The sequence below is a fragment of the Myiozetetes cayanensis genome, unplaced genomic scaffold (assembly GCF_022539395.1).
Source record: "Myiozetetes cayanensis isolate MyiCay16 unplaced genomic scaffold, myiCay2020 scf9, whole genome shotgun sequence".
In the NCBI taxonomy this organism is placed as follows: domain Eukaryota; kingdom Metazoa; phylum Chordata; class Aves; order Passeriformes; family Tyrannidae; genus Myiozetetes; species Myiozetetes cayanensis.
This window is the reverse complement of record NW_026088185.1, coordinates 23046062-23060891: the sequence shown is the minus strand read 5'-3', so window position 1 is coordinate 23060891 and position 14830 is coordinate 23046062. Positions and strand designations below refer to the sequence as shown.

The 14830-nt window shown below is 63.3% G+C and overlaps 3 protein-coding genes across 5 annotated transcripts; all 3 read left to right on the top strand.

Moving 5' to 3' along the window:
* The first annotated feature begins 43 nt into the window (after positions 1-43).
* On the top strand, positions 44-4025 carry LOC126652512 (probable hydrolase PNKD). Its single transcript, XM_050339273.1, has 9 exons — positions 44-189; positions 1234-1349; positions 1551-1663; positions 1903-1961; positions 2104-2196; positions 2438-2601; positions 2705-2791; positions 2904-3019; positions 3218-4025. Exons 1-9 carry the CDS (start codon positions 44-46, stop codon positions 3389-3391), a joined length of 1068 nt encoding a protein of 355 aa, XP_050195230.1. The 3' UTR covers positions 3392-4025.
* A 171-nt stretch (positions 4026-4196) lies between these two features.
* CATIP (ciliogenesis associated TTC17 interacting protein) lies at positions 4197-6909 on the top strand. Of its 2 annotated transcripts, XM_050339270.1 has the most exons (9): positions 4197-4372; positions 4637-4849; positions 4977-5032; positions 5346-5432; positions 5624-5794; positions 5990-6114; positions 6206-6282; positions 6383-6471; positions 6669-6909. In XM_050339270.1, the coding sequence occupies exons 1-9, from the start codon at positions 4309-4311 to the stop codon at positions 6897-6899; spliced, it is 1113 nt and encodes a 370-aa protein (XP_050195227.1). In that variant the 5' UTR covers positions 4197-4308; the 3' UTR covers positions 6900-6909. The 2 variants fall into 2 exon arrangements, with proteins under 2 accessions (XP_050195227.1, XP_050195229.1); XM_050339272.1 differs by lacking the exon at positions 5624-5794 and having other exon boundaries at positions 4198-4372.
* Positions 6910-7682: 773 nt separating this feature from the next.
* Positions 7683-14269, top strand: SLC11A1 (solute carrier family 11 member 1). 2 transcript variants are annotated; one of them, XM_050339764.1, is made up of 15 exons: positions 7683-7922; positions 8498-8616; positions 9330-9452; positions 9768-9887; positions 10675-10781; positions 10871-10941; positions 11044-11111; positions 11246-11401; positions 11534-11692; positions 11865-11954; positions 12131-12250; positions 12737-12886; positions 12966-13039; positions 13498-13651; positions 13729-14269. In XM_050339764.1, exons 1-15 carry the CDS (start codon positions 7904-7906, stop codon positions 13837-13839), a joined length of 1641 nt encoding a protein of 546 aa, XP_050195721.1. In that variant the 5' UTR covers positions 7683-7903; the 3' UTR covers positions 13840-14269. The 2 variants fall into 2 exon arrangements, with proteins under 2 accessions (XP_050195721.1, XP_050195719.1); XM_050339762.1 differs by lacking the exon at positions 13498-13651 and having other exon boundaries at positions 7834-7922.
* Positions 14270-14830: the final 561 nt, after the last annotated feature.

Below are 14830 nucleotides of genomic sequence, written 5' to 3'. Positions count from 1 at the left end.
GGGCCGGCAGGGGGCGCGGCGGGCGCGTGACGCCGGTAGCGGCATGGCCGCGGGGCCCGGCGGGGCGGCGGCGGCGGCGGCGGCCGGGGCGCGGGGGATCGGGGCCGCCTGCCTGCGCCTCCTCCGCCGCGCCCGCCGCGCCGCCGCCGCGCTCATGGCCTTCGCCGCCCCGCTGCTGTTCCGCCTGGGGTGAGTGAGGGAGGGAGCGAGCGAGCGGAGCGCCCGCCGCTCGGCACCCGCCGCCGGGAGGGGGCCACCGCCGCCCGCCTTTGTGCTGCCGCCGGGAGGGAGGGCCCGTCCTCCCCTGCCTGTGCGGAGCCGCCCGCCGAGGGACCTGCGGCCCCGCTGGCTCGGGGAGGCCGGGCCGGGGCTGGAGCTGGTGGGGGCACAGCCGCCCATCCGTGCTCAGCCCGCCCGGGTCGGGGGGAGCGAGGGCGGGAGCTGTCAGCCCGGCTGCGGGGTCGGGGATCAGCCACCGGCACCCCCGCGGTGCCGGTCACCCCCGGATCTGTCACTGTCCCCTGGGGCCAGCCTTCCCCCCGCTGTCATCGCTGACCCATGCCGGTGCCCCGTGGTGGCAGAAGCCGTCGTTCCCCGGCTTCGGGTTCCCACCGCCACAAAAGTGGGGGACTCCCGACCGGTGTCCCTGCCGGTGGATGTCACCATCCAGGGGTTCCCTTGGCTGGGAATGGGCTTTGCAACCCGGGACTTAACACGTCCGTCATGGCACCATTCCCCGTCCCATCCCAAATCACTGCTGTATAAATGGGGAGTTCCCTCCGAGCCCCCGGCCTTTGTCTGTTGTACCCCCACATGCACGGGGCATTTCTCTTCCCTCATGCCCGGGACCAGGACAGGCTTGGGCATGGCCACTCCGGAGCAGGGGGAGGGGCAGCCAGAGTGCCGATCTGCCCTGGGGCTCCAGCCTCTCCTGGTGAGCAGAGCCCTCCTGGACAGATGGACGCACAGATGGACACTCCCACAGCGATGCCACCCCTTCCCCCTCCCCCTTCCCATCCTTGCTGCCTGAAGCAGCTGAAGGGGACCTGGCTGGGAAACTAGTCCTGCCCTCGCTGCAGAGCTGGGGCGTAGGATACACACATGCCACCTCCAGCCCCCATGCATGAGAAAGTGACCCTGTATGTGTCCCCTGTGGGACTCCCAGCCCAGTCCCCGCGCGGGCTCCTTACGGGGTTTGGGGGTTAACGTCGAGGGCTGTTCTGCCCACCCCAGGTACAGCCTCTACGCCCGCACACGCCTGGGCTACCTCTTCTACCAGCGGCAGGTGAAGAAGGCCCGGGAGCGGTACCCACATGGCCATTCCGTGCCCCAGCCCTGCTGCTTCCCCGGTGAGTCCTGGCGAGCCACCCCCACACTGTGGCCCCACAGTGTCCCCCAACACTGGCACTCTGGGGTGGGGAGGGGTTGCCATTGCCAAATTGCTCAACGCATACTTAACTAATAATTTGATGTAAGATGTTGGAGTCTGGCCTGGACCTCTGCTTTTCAGCCCAGGGGGTCATGCCCTGATGTCTGTCTGTCCCTGCCAGGAGTGAAAATCCTACCCATTCCTGTGCTCTCCAACAACTACAGCTACCTGGTCATCGACACTGGCTCCAGCCGAGCAGCCGTTGTTGACCCCTCTGACCCACTGGCTGTGCAGGTGAGACCCCCAAAACCACCCATATGTGGTCTTTGGGTGTCTCCAGGTAAGGGGCTGGGATGACTCTGAGGGCAGAAGGGGACACATCTACCCCTAATCTGCAGCCCTTAGTGCCCAAGGCAAGGTTGAAGTGTGGCAGTGCTCATCCAATGCCTTGGGGGGACTGAATTTAGGGGGATACTGATACTTGGGTTCTGTGTCCCCCCCCAAATCTCTCTGTGTTTCCTCCCCATTCCCAGGCTGCCATTGAAGAAGAGGGGGTGATGCTGGAGGCCATATTCTGCACACACAAACACTGGTAAGGGGCAAGGGGGGACATGGGGGTGAGTCAGTGGGTGCCGGGGAGAGTGCCCTATCTGATGGCCCCTGGCCCTGCCCCATTTAGGAAGGGATATGGGGGGGGGGGGCACATTTAGGGTTGCTGACCATCCTGTCTGCAGGGACCACAGTGGGGGGAACGCAGCACTCTGCCAGAAGCACAATTCCTGCAAAGTGTACGGCAGCGCTCTTGATGCCATCCCACAGCTCACCAAGTAAGTCCTGAGCCCCCCTAGCAGCCCTGTCAATTTGGGGGTGGGGGAGGCTTCACTCCCAACCACCACTGTCTGCACACACACCACTCCATCCCCAAGTACCATGTTGCCCCCATTGTGGGCAGAGACCTGGCATGTTCATGACAGCAGTGTGTGGGGAAGGGTTGCCTGGGGAGCTGGGTATTTTGAGGTGCTGGGGGTGCAGGGAGCACCCTGACAGTGCCCTCTGTGCCCGGCACAGTCCACTTGCAGACAGGGAGAAGGTGAGTGTGGGCTGCCTGACCTTCGAGGCGCTCGCCACACCTGGCCACACTGTGGGCCACATGGTGTATGTACTGGATGGGGAGCCCTTTGGCAGCCCCCCCTGCCTCTTCTCCGGGGACCTCCTCTTCCTCGCTGGCTGCGGTGAGTGCACCCGACCTGGGTGTTGGGGGTTATCCCACCCTGGGAAAGGCTTGGGGGTATCTCCCAATGCCCCCCCATGACAGGCAGTTGTGTGGGGGTCCAGGCAGGCCATTTGAGGGCTCCCCCGAGACCATGCTCGCCTCACTGGACGTGGCCGTGGGCTTGGGTGAGGACACGCTGCTGTGGCCGGGTGAGTGTACCCAACAGCGGGGCAGAGTCACTGGTGTCCCCCTCTAGTCCCCATTGCCAAGCTGGGGAGCTGTGTGGGGATGATGCTGAGGGTTGCATACGGGGGTCCACAGGCCACGAGTATGCACTGGAGTGCCTGACCTTCGCCAGCCTCCTGGAGCTGGACAATTCTGCGCTGGAGCAGAAGCTGCAGTGGGCAGTGCAGCAGCGCCAGGACAAGAGGAGCACGGTGAGGCATGGGGGTCCCTTGGCTGCAGCACCCAGCACCCCAGCCCCTCACAGGGATCCCCATCCCTTGGCAGGGATGCTGCACCCCAAGATCCTCTTGCATGGCAGGTTCCTTAAGGGAAGGGTGTTCTGGAGGGGTTCCAGCTCCCCGCCAGGGGTGCTGCCTCTGTCAGGGGAGCTGAATGGCTGCCCCCCACAGTGCCCCTCCACACTGGGGGAAGAGCAGACCTACAACCCTTTCCTGCGGACACACCGGCCAGAGCTGCAGGAGGCACTGGGACTGTGGCAGGATGGGGGAGAGGACCCCGACGCCTTCCGCGCCCGCGTCCTCAAGGAGGTGCGGAGGCGCAAGGACCTCTACCAAGCCACCTAGATCTTCCCTCCCAGGAGCCCCTCCCTTTCCATGGAGCCGGGTGATATTTGGGCACGAGGGGCCCAAGGCTCTGTGTTTTTCATTTTGCTGTGAATCTCCCTCCTGGGGTGCGTGGTTGTGGGGAAGAGTGGATACCCCTTTATGTGGGCACCCCATAAATGATCCCTCCCTTTGCTCCCCCAGACTTGGGGGTCACCAGCTGTCACATAGAAGCACCTCGATCCCCTCTCTGGGGGTCTGTAGCCCCCCTGCCCCACTGCTAGGGCTATAGTGATGGCACCAAGGGCTTTTCCTATCCCCCCTCCCCGTTTTTCTGGGAGTCTCCAATTTCACTACCACCACTACCACTTGGCTCCCTTCCCCTTACCCTTGCAGCCCCCAGTGCTGTGCATCTCCTTTGGAGACTGTGATGGAGCCAGCAAGGGTAGGCGGGGGGCAGTACTACCTCCAGGCAAGGGGCTCCTCTCCAGCACCCCATCCTTGACGCTGGAGCCCCCCTGCACACACACACACACAAAACTAGGACAAGGCCATGGGGTCACACTGCTGTGGGGTAGGGGGTGCTGCTGTGCGGGACACACACACACACACGCACCCCCTCCACACCCCCAAATAAAAGACTGGATCGATTTTATACCTGTTCGTCCTTTTCTCTCCGCGTTGGTGGGGCCCCTCCGCAGGACACCCCGCCGCGGGGCGCGGCCCCTTTAAGAGGTGTGGCCAGGCCGTTGCCTTGGAGACGGTGAGGCGTCGGGGGCCCGGGGCCGGCCCGGCGGGGCGGGGGCGGGCGGGGGGTGACAGGGGCCGGGGGCTGCTCTGCTCCCCCCCGGGCTCACGCGTGGACGGGTACCGCGGTTCGAGGGGGCCACGCCGCCCCCTCACCTGAGGGTCCGGCAGTAGGAGCCCCCAGGCGAGGCATGGAGAGCGGGCAGGAGAACCCGGCCCTCACGGACACGGCTGCCGAATTCCTGAGCCTCATCGGTGAGTGCCCCCTCCAGCCTCCCCTTTGTCCCTCACACGCCGTGCCCTGGGGGTCGTCGGTGCGGGAGATGGGGGGCACCGCGTCCGGCAGGAGAGGGATGGATAGTGGGGACTTGAGCAGGATAAAGGGTGAGGGGCTCGGCCCAACCTGCGGGGAGGGGAAATGAGGCAGAGAGAGGCCCTGGGCAGGGGTGATTGTCACGATGGTCACTCGGGGAAGGGGTGACCATTCCTCTGGGCAGGGCTGACTGTCCCTCCGTGCAGGGCTGAAGGAGCTGGAGCACTGCCTGTTCGCCGAGACGCTGGCGGTGGTGGGTGTGGGGGACCCGCCAAGGGACAAGGCAGAGGGCCAGTGGTGGATGGCAGCCCAGTGGGCACCCTACAAGCGGGAAGGTGAACCAGTGCGGAACTGCATCCTGGTGCAAGCCAGGTTCCGAGGCTCGCGGGATGGTGTACCTGCCTCCAGCACCCTCAAAGGTGAGCCAGGGGTGACTTTGGGTGTCCCTCCCACCTCAGCACTGGAGCATCCCTGTCTCACCAGCCCCCAGGGCTAGGAATGGGACAGTGCTAGCAGCATTGGCTGAGCATGGCTTTGCTTTGCCAGCCTATGTGACCCCACAGCTGGAGACCCTGGAGCAGGAGGAGCAGGAGTGCTTGGAGGTGACTGATGTGGTAGTGGTGGTGGCATGTCCCCTTCCCCATGGCCTGCCCCCTGCCCTGGGATGTCCCCTGCAGTGGTGCCCTCTGGGGATATGCCTCATGCAAGGCCACTGTGGGCAGTCTGATGTCCCCTCCCACGCTCAGACTCCAGCTCTGTCCCACCAGCCTGGTCCCCATTCCCTACTCTGGGTGGAAGTTGGGGCAGGGAGTTTCCCACAATGCTTCTGATGTGGTACCCTGACTGAAAGCAGTGCTGGGGTGTGCCACCTTAGAGAAAGAGGTGCCCTGGCTCTACCCTCCACCCCTCCCACAGCTCAAACCACACCCCACAGAGAAGAGCACCCACATGGTGAGCCACCAGCATGGGATGACTGTCACAAAGACCCTCCAGGAGGGAGAGGTGAGGCTGAGGGCAGGAGATCTCTGCAGTCTGCCCCCCACATGGGTCACATCTTGGGAGGGGGGAGCACAGCTGGCCTGTCTCAGCACAGCTGGCCTGTCTCACCAGGGGTGCCCCAGGCTCTGGGGGTTGCTGTCCCTGACATCACTGGGGCTGTGGCTTTCCCATGAGGTGGCCAGGTCTCTCCACAGGCAGAGCCACAGTGCCAGAGCTTCTCCTACAGCCAGGCCGAGCTGCGGGGGCTGCTGCTGGAGGGTGCCAGCCTCCTGCTGCTGCGGGTGCTGGCACGCCGGCACACAGTGCCCCCCGGCCTCGTCTTCCCAGCCATCGACACCGAGGGCCACCTCTGCACCTCCAGCTACGTGAGCCACAGCCAGGGGGACCTGTGGGGTTGGGAGGTCTTGCTCAGGTTGGGAGTGCCAGGGTGGGATGTGGGACGTGGGAGTGTGGCGTGGGCAGAATGTGGTTGACAGCATGGGGAGGAGAGGCATAGGGATGGCACCTGGAGGCAGGGGGGACTCTAAGACAAGCGTGACCTCTGGCTGTGCCCCTCCCAGTCTGCCCTGGGCATCCAGCGTCAGGCAGTGGGCTCTGCAGAGACGGAGGTGTTTGTGATGGAGCGAGCCATGCACACCAGCACAGGCGTCTCCACTGTCTGGCAGAGCAGCTTCCTCCCCAACGGGTAAGCGTGAGGGTCTGACTGGGGGCACCCCCAGCCTTGCCAGTCTGGCAGGGACCCAGTATGGGGACTTCATGGGCTCTCCCCTCTACAGGCGTTTGGTTCGGATGATGCAGGTTGGCTCCCCAACGCTGATGCTTCTGCAGGATGAGTCCGTCCTCAGCAAGTCAGGTACTGGGGCAGGGAGACTTGTGCCCTCCAGCACAGGCAGCCCCTGCCCACTGTCCGACAGCTGAGTGGGGAACACCCTGCACTGCCTTTCTGCTGCCAGGTGGGTTTGAGCTCCAGCTCCCCTTCCCCAAAGAGCCCCTGAACTGGGAGGAGGACATGCAGCTCTGCTCCTGGTTCCTGGACAGGAAGGTGAGATGGGTGGACAGTCCCCAGCAGGGTCTCCCTGGGTGTGCCCAGGGGGCACACTGTGGGGGGCAGACTGGCCAGCATCCTCCCTCACACCTTCTTATGTGTGGGAAAGGACCCAGATACCCTGTCCCACTCACCGTGGCACAGTGTCCAGGGGGATATGTGTGTCCATGCCCACCACACCCATCTTGCTGCAGGAGGAGCTGCAACTATCCCATGCTGTCTACCTCCAGCAGCACCCTGAGGTCCGGGCACTGCTGTCTGACTTCCTTCAGGCCTTGCTGCTCCGGCAGCCCCATGACCCCCTCTCCTTTGCCGCAGAATTCTTCACCCACCAGCGGCCCATCGATATCCCCTTTGCCTCCACTGGGTCTGGCAGCCCTCTCCCCAGCTCCCCACCTGACCACCCTCCAGCTAACGGGGAATAAAGCTGCCAATACTGCCTGTTGCAGTCTTGTTTGCTTTGGGGAAACTGAGGGTCAGGGAGAGCAGGTGGTCCTGAGTTGTGTGCTAAAGCCCCACCATGCCATCTGGGTGGGACCCTGCCCTCCTCTCAGCTGTTCTAGCCCTTAGGGCTTAGGGTGGGGGTTGCCTGGGGGGTGCCTGGGGCATACCCTGGAGCAGGGCCAGGCTCACATCCCCACCACCACCCCATGTGTAGACTCCTTGCCCACCTCTCTGTGGGGCACAGCCTGGATGGAAGATGGGTGCCCCAGAGAAGCAGCTGAAACTAACCAGGTACCCATGGGAGCACCTGAGGTGCTCCCCCTTCCACCTCCTCAGCCACAAGGGTCCTGGGGATGAGGTCCCCACTTTTGCTGGCACAGCTTGACAGTGCAGCAACACTGGCACCCCATCTTTGGAGTGAAGGTACCCGCACTCAAGGGTGATGTAAGCACCCTGTACCGCAGAGCTGGGTGCTTCCCCCAGCAGCTGAGGGTGCATTTTGATCTGCTTGTGCAACACATGCCTGCTTCCTCCTCGTTCCCACTCCTATGGCATTTCCCCTACTCCCCTGTGGCCAGCCCTCCCTTCCCACTCTGTGGGAAACTGTCCCCTGTCCCCCTAACCCCCAAAGGAGCAGGAACCCTGGCATGTGATGGAGGGTGACACACCATCGATGCTCCCACGCTCCTGGTGTGGGTGCCTTGTGCATGCACGTGTGTGTGCGTGGCAAAGAGGATCAAAGGGGCCTCTTGGCACAGGGTGAGAACTGAGACTGTGCACATTCATAGCACCCAGCCCCCAACAGCCAGGGGCCCTTTCCCTACCCAGGTCAGCGGGTAGGGAAGGAACACTTCCTTCTCCTATCCTCCTCCTCTCCTCCTCGGGGGGGGGCAGTTGGGAGGGTCCTTTAAAAGCTGGGCGGCAGGCACTGCACCCAGTGTTAGGATCAGGGTGCCCCAGCAGCACGTCTGGATCAGCCCCAGCTATGGCATTGCTGGAACCAGGTGAGCCTCACAAAACTTGGGTCCCCTTGTGCGTCCTTTACTCCCCTAGACCCCCTTTCTTCTGCTCCGGGATCCCTGGTTCTGCTCCATCCACCAGTGGGCACTGTCCCCCCAAGCCTGTCCTGGATTCCCCCTCTGCCCCATCCTCTGTTCCCCCAAGTCCACCTGTGATTCAATCACATTCCCAGGATGTGGGTGGGCTGGGGAGGGGGGATTAGGACCAGTACAAGCCTCTTGTCCCCACTCCATGCCCACCCAACAGCAGGACCCTGAGCAGGAACCCCTCCTGTCCAGAAACACACTTGGTTCTTGGACTGGTGAAGACTGGGCTGGGAGCAAGCATTTAGGGACACCTGAGCTAGAGGTGGCATCTGACCCCTTTGGGTAGCCACTGACAGATCCCATATAACCACCCTCATGGCCCCCTTGGAAAAATGGTGCTTGTACCTCAGGGGGCTCACCAAGCAGGGTCAGGTGGGACTGGAGGAAGCTAGTGCCAGGGCTGCCAGTCCACCAATGTCCTTGTCTCCCTGTCAGGCTGCCAACTCTCCTCCTCCTTTTCCTTGCCCCACCAGGCCTCGCCGGGTCCCTGAACCACGGCCAAGTGCAGAGTTACAGCACTGGCAGGAAGCACCCTGGCACTCAGGACCAGACCTACCTGGATGAGCTCATCAGCATCCCCAAGGGCAGCGGGGTAGGTGCTGCCAGGCTGGCACCTCTGTCTGAGGGTGGGAAGATGGGGCAGGGTCCAGTGCTGCAGGAAGCTGGAGGTGGGAAGGCAAAGGGCCACCACAGCGGGGGAGCTGTGTCTTGGCCATGCCCTGGGAATATGCCCTCAGCATCCCCAGACCTGCCTCGGGCAAATCTGAGTGTTTCCAGACCTATTTTTGCAGATGGAGAAACTGAGGCATGGTATGAGGAGCTATCCAGCCATAGGAATCACCCCTGCTCACATACCTCCTTGGCCACCCATGGGTGAGCCCAGTGGGGCTCCCCAGGCTGCCTGCACCCCACCAATCTTCCCATCCCTGTCCTGGGGTAGTAGAACACAGAAGGGGGAAGGAATAGGGTTCCCCTATCAGGAGGGGTGGAGAAAGCAGAGCTTTCTTTGCAGCAGGATCCCACGGGATGCAATTAACAGTGTCTGACAACCCTGCGACCCCCTTGCAAATCACTGTCCAACCTGTCCCTGTGTGGGATGGAGGGGCTCACAGCCCCTCCAGCACTACTGCTAACAGAGAGAGACTGGGAGCAGCAGTTCCCCCTCTCCAAACTGTTAGAGAAATGCTCTCCACGTGCCAAATGCACGCGTGTGGGCAGCACTGGGCTAAAGGGGACTGGATGTGCAACCAGGAGACACTGGTTTTGAAGAGGAGCTCCTGGCTCTGACTTGCTGCCTTGTCCCAGCCGGGGTTCAGCTTTAAGAAACTCTGGGCTTTCACCGGTCCCGGCTTCCTCATGAGCATTGCCTACCTGGACCCGGGCAACGTGGAGTCGGACCTGCAGTGCGGAGCGGTGGCGGGGTTCAAGGTGAGCCCTGGGCCCCCTGACTCTGGGATCAGGAAGCAGGCACGGGTTTCGTAACCTCTCCCGTGCCAACGGCCGCCCAAGTGCCACGGCTGCCGGCTTCCCCAGCCCGGGAGTGGGAAGCACAGGGGGGGCCCTTGGCACTGTGGTAGGGCACCCAGGGGTGCCAGAGGGCACCCCTCTGACTGGCTGGGAGATCACTTCCACTCCTCTCTTCCTTGCATTCCCTGGGCTGGTTGAGCTGGGGACCCCCGGGCGGCCGGATCCTGGCCAGTACCCAGTCCCTGTTGCCTCCCTCCCTCCTTCCTACCTTCCCAGCTGCTGTGGGTGCTGCTGTGGGCCACCGTCCTGGGGCTGCTGTGCCAGCGCCTGGCCATCCGGCTGGGCGTGGTGACTGGGAAGGACCTGGGTGAGATTTGCTACCTCTATTATCCCAAGGTGAGCAGCCACGGGGAGCCCCCTGAGATCACAGTCTGAGGGGACCTTGCGCTTGGGCTGGTGACAGTCCTAGCAGGGAACTGGGGAGCTGGAGGGGAGTAGGAAGATGGTGCGAGAGCCCTGCCTCTCCCAGGGGCTCCCCAAAGCCCCCTAAGCCCTAGTGCCCCCCATCTGGTGCCCACGCCCCTGCAGTACAGGAGCCCGGGGTGGGGAGCTACCTCAATGTCCTGGTCCGACCTGGGGACATCTGAGAGCGTCCCCCGCGGGGGTGAGCCCAGGCGTCAGGGCAGCGACTCGCAGCCGAGACGCGGTTCCGCGGTGCGAGCCTGGGCGAGTTGGGGCAGGAAACTGGGTGGGCTCGAGGGGAGGGATCACATGGCTAAGGAGGAGAGAAGAACGGGGTCCCTTTTAGGCGGCAGGGTTCTGCTGGTGGGGGAAACGAGCACGCAGATGTTGGCTGAATGACCGGCCCCCAAAAGGAGATGCATCCCTCCGCCTCGCCCCCCCCTCCCCTCTCGAAGCATCATCTCCAGACAGCTGGGTCCTATCCTCCACTCCCACTGGGGCAGAGATGGGGATGGGGGTGCAGGCTGAGATTCAGCATTCATCTTTCGTCCTGAGATTGCCATGTGAGAAACTGAGAGGGGTCTCCTGGGGTTCACATGTTGTTCTGGGTGGCCTGCCACAGCCTGGGGACAGGGATTTCCACCCAGGATGCTGTGCCAGCTCACTCAGGGCCAAGCCACACTGTGGGCTCAGACACCTCATGGTGCCCTGGCCCTTCCAGATGCCCCGTGTGCTGCTCTGGCTCATGATGGAGATCGCCATCATCGGCTCTGACATGCAGGAGGTGATCGGGACGGCCATTGCTTTCAGCCTCCTCTCAGCTGGCCGGTGAGCCTCCCCATGCAGATGCCCCAGCCTCCTCCACGGCCCCACACCACAGAGGGGCATGTATCTAATCCCCCCTTGCCATCCTGCAGCATTCCCCTCTGGGGTGGGGTCCTCATCACCATTGCAGACACCCTCTTATTCCTCTTCCTTGATAAGTACGGTGAGTGCCAGGGTGGGTGGATGGGGTTACCCAGGCAGCCCTGGTGCCAATGTGACAACGGTGTCCCCTGTTCTGTCCCACCCCATCTCTTGACCCCTCTAGGGCTCCGCAAACTGGAGGCTTTCTTTGGCCTCCTCATCACCATCATGGCCCTGACCTTTGGCTACGAGGTGAAGGGGGAAGCTGGGGACAACCCTTTTGCTGCAGGGTACTAGCAAGGGGCCCCCATGTGGGGTGTCCCCACTGGTACCAGCCTGCAGCAGGAGGCTGGCAGCTCACAGTGCCCATTCTCACTGATCCCCAGTACGTGGTGGTGAGGCCAGTGCAGGTGAAGGTGCTGAAGGGCATTTTCCTGCCCTACTGCCCGGGCTGTGGGCGAGAGGAGCTGCTGCAGGCCGTGGGCATTGTTGGTGCCATCATTATGCCCCATAACATCTTCCTCCACTCCTCCTTGGTCAAGGTGAGACCAAGATACTGCCGTGGGTGCTGCACCCCCCCAGTGGGGGGACACTTGGTGGGGACCAGCTGGTCCTGGCTGCATGACAGGGGTGCTCCACTGACCCTGTGACACCCATGTCACTGCCGTGCCCAGACGCGGGCAATCGACCGGTCCAAGAAGGAGGCAGTGCAGGAGGCCAACATGTATTTCCTGACTGAGTCCTGCCTGGCCCTCTTTGTCTCCTTCCTCATCAACCTCTTCGTCATGGCTGTCTTTGGTGAGGCTTTCTACCACCAGCGAAACAAGGATGTGGTGAGTGTCACCTTGTGCCCACAGGGAGGTGACGGCTGTGCCCAGCTGTGGAGATGGGCAGGGCAATCATCCCTTGGAGAATGGGTATTCTCTGAGACATGGGTGTGGGGGGTCCTCCGTGTCTGTGGGGTCACTGGGTGGCTGTCACGCTTGTGCCTGCCATGCCTTGCAGCACAACAAGTGCATCAACAGCAGCATCAGCCACTATGCCGGCATCTTCCCTGACAACAACGAGACAGTCTCTGTGGATATCTACCAGGGGGTGAGTGGCACCAGGCTGTGCCCAGTGAGAATCCATTCCCATTTGGGGGACACATCACTCCCCACACTGACCCCTGGGGCTGGGGACTGCTGCAATCCCACTGAAAAGCTGGAAGCTGATGGGGATGCCTGGGGTGGGGGACACTTTGGGGTGCCCACTGGATTGTCCCCACACAGGGCGTCATCCTGGGCTGCTATTTCGGGGCAGTGGCATTGTACATCTGGGCCATTGGGATCCTGGCAGCAGGACAGAGCTCCACAATGACTGGGACTTATGCAGGGCAGTTCGTCATGGAGGTGAGAGACAGAGATCTTGGCCCTTGCTCCCGCACGGAGCAGCTGGGAGCAGGGGAATCACATGTGGGCCCTGGGTGGGAGGTTCTATAGGCAGCACATTCCCCTGATGAGTATTGAGAAGTGTTAATTGCCCCCCATTCCTGCGGGGAGCGGGGCATGGAGCACTTCCCACCTGGTGGGTGGCAGCTTGCTAGCACCAGTGTCCCTGGTCCCCAGGAGGTGGGATGGGAAGAGTGTCCACCCACTTCTCTGCATGACCACCCCCGCCCCTGTGACACTCTGTGATGCCCCACGCAGTGCTTCCCTAATTAGATCCTCTGTTAATGAGCCGGAGCTGACACCTAGTGGGGCCCCGCAGCCCTGCAAGGGCCCGGTCAGCACAGAGAAGGGGGCAATTCCCCCCGTGTTCCTCCCAGCCAGTGTCTGGGGAAGGCCCTGACAGGGTGCCTCAGGCACTGCGAGGGTGCACGTTTTGCCGTGCCTCAGGGTTTCCTGCAGCTCCGCTGGTCTCGCTTCGCCCGGGTGCTCTTCACCCGCTCCTTTGCCATCCTACCCACCGTTTTCGTGGCCGCTTTCAAGGATGTCAGCCACCTCACGGGCATGAATGACCTGCTCAACGTCCTGCAGAGCATCCTGGTAAGGGGGTGGGAAGGCATCACCTGCCCCAACACCCCAGCCTGATGGCCATACCTCCTTCATCCCCCTCTCCTTCCAGCTGCCCTTCGCTGTCCTGCCTGTCCTCACCTTCACCAGCCTGCACCCGCTCATGCAGGACTTCACCAACAGCCTGTGAGTGCCAGGGCAAGGGGAGGCACAGAGGGGGGCAGAGTGGGGCACTCCTGCTGCAGGCCTGTCCCTTTGGCCCATCCTAGCCCCTTCAACCGTGCCACAGGGGCAATTAGTGTATGGACGTTGGAGGGGTGTGTTCATTCCCACCTGCCCAGGGCAGACAGAGTGGGACAGACTCCATCATCACCCTCTCCATCCTTCTCTCAATGCCACATCTGGCTCCTTGGCCACCCCTGGGTCCTCAGCATCTTCCTGGCACTGCCAGCCCTGGATTTGGAGGATGGCCAAAGCCCACACTGAGAACCCTGGGGTGGGAGTGAAATATAGCTGTACAGTGCAGAGATGTCCCAGTTGGGGTCCTGCTCACCTACAAACCCAGTTTCCACAGCCGACTGTGCACAGTGGCACAGGGGGTGGGGGCCCTGCCCTGGTGCTGATGCCCACTGCTCTGCCCTCAGCCCAGGGAAGGTGCTGATGACCCTCATCACGGGGCTGGTCTGTGCCATCAACATCTACTTTGTGGTGGACTTTCTGCCGACACTGCAGGGCCTGGAGTACCACATCCCCCTGGGCCTGCTGCTGGCTGCCTACGTGGCTTTCGTCGCCTACTTGGTAGGGCTGGCACCCGGGATGGGTGGGGACAGTGTCCCTGGCGGGTGCCCATTGATCTGCCCTCTTTGCCCCTGCAGATCTGGACATGTAGCATCGCACATGGAGCCCGGTTCCTGGCCCGGGGCCACCACAGCCGCTTCAATTTCGGTGTCACCCTCGACCTGTCACCCCTGACAGGGACCCGGTGACCGAGCCCGTCCGTGCTCACTGTCACCCCGTACCTGCCTCCTCGCACCGGCACTGATTTGCTGACACTCCAAGGCCGGGGATGATGTTCTGGCCAGAGATGCACCCAGCAACAAAGGGGTTAACACCCGGACAGACCTCCCCTCAAGTTTTCAGAGCCCAGCCCCCTCTTCCCCCAATTCAGGGGTGCTGGTCCAGGCTGGATGCGAGCGGGGGCGGGGGGAATAGCAGCGGGAGGTGCCCCCATCCCTTGGCACAGACGCTTCCGTGAATGAGCCGCGTCGGAGACCTCCCTTGCTCGTTAATGCCGGGAACCGTCGGCCCCCGAGACCGCTAATTACCGCCGGGGACCGCTAATCACCGCTGGGGACCGCTAATCACCGCCTGGGACCGATAACCACCCCCACCAACGGCGGGGCGAGCCCAGGGACCGGCTCCAGCCCCGCGGGGGGCTCCGAAACTCGGGGACAGGGGGGCGGCTGATAAATGGCGTGTTTGTAGTCCGGCTTCGGTCTCGCTGCTGCTGCGCGGCCCCGGGGCGGGCTGGGGACCCTTTCGCCCCCCCTGTATCCCGAGGACGGCCCCTCTGCCCCGGGCGAGGTCGCCTACGCGTGGCCGTAGGGGCGGAGGGGGGCTCAGCGCCAGCCCTTTGCATTCCCCCGGGGGGGGAGCGGAGCGGTGGGGGGGGTCCCACCGCGCCCTCCCCGCCCCGGATGCCCCGTTTCCCGCCTGCCGATACCGCCGGATGCGGATGCGGGGCCGCCTGGGCCCTCCCCGGGGGTGGCCGTCGCCCCCTGCCCCGGTCCCTCACGGCGGGGGGTCCCACCGCGCTTCGCCCCCCGCCGCGGCCCGCACTTGTGAGACGCTCCCTGGCTGTTTCAAGGCTCCCCCTTCTCCCGAGCACCCCCACACACCCCAAAAATCCCGCTTCTCGATCCACGCCGGCCGGGAGGTGGAGAGGGGATTTGGGGGGCCGAACATTCCCCCCCGCCC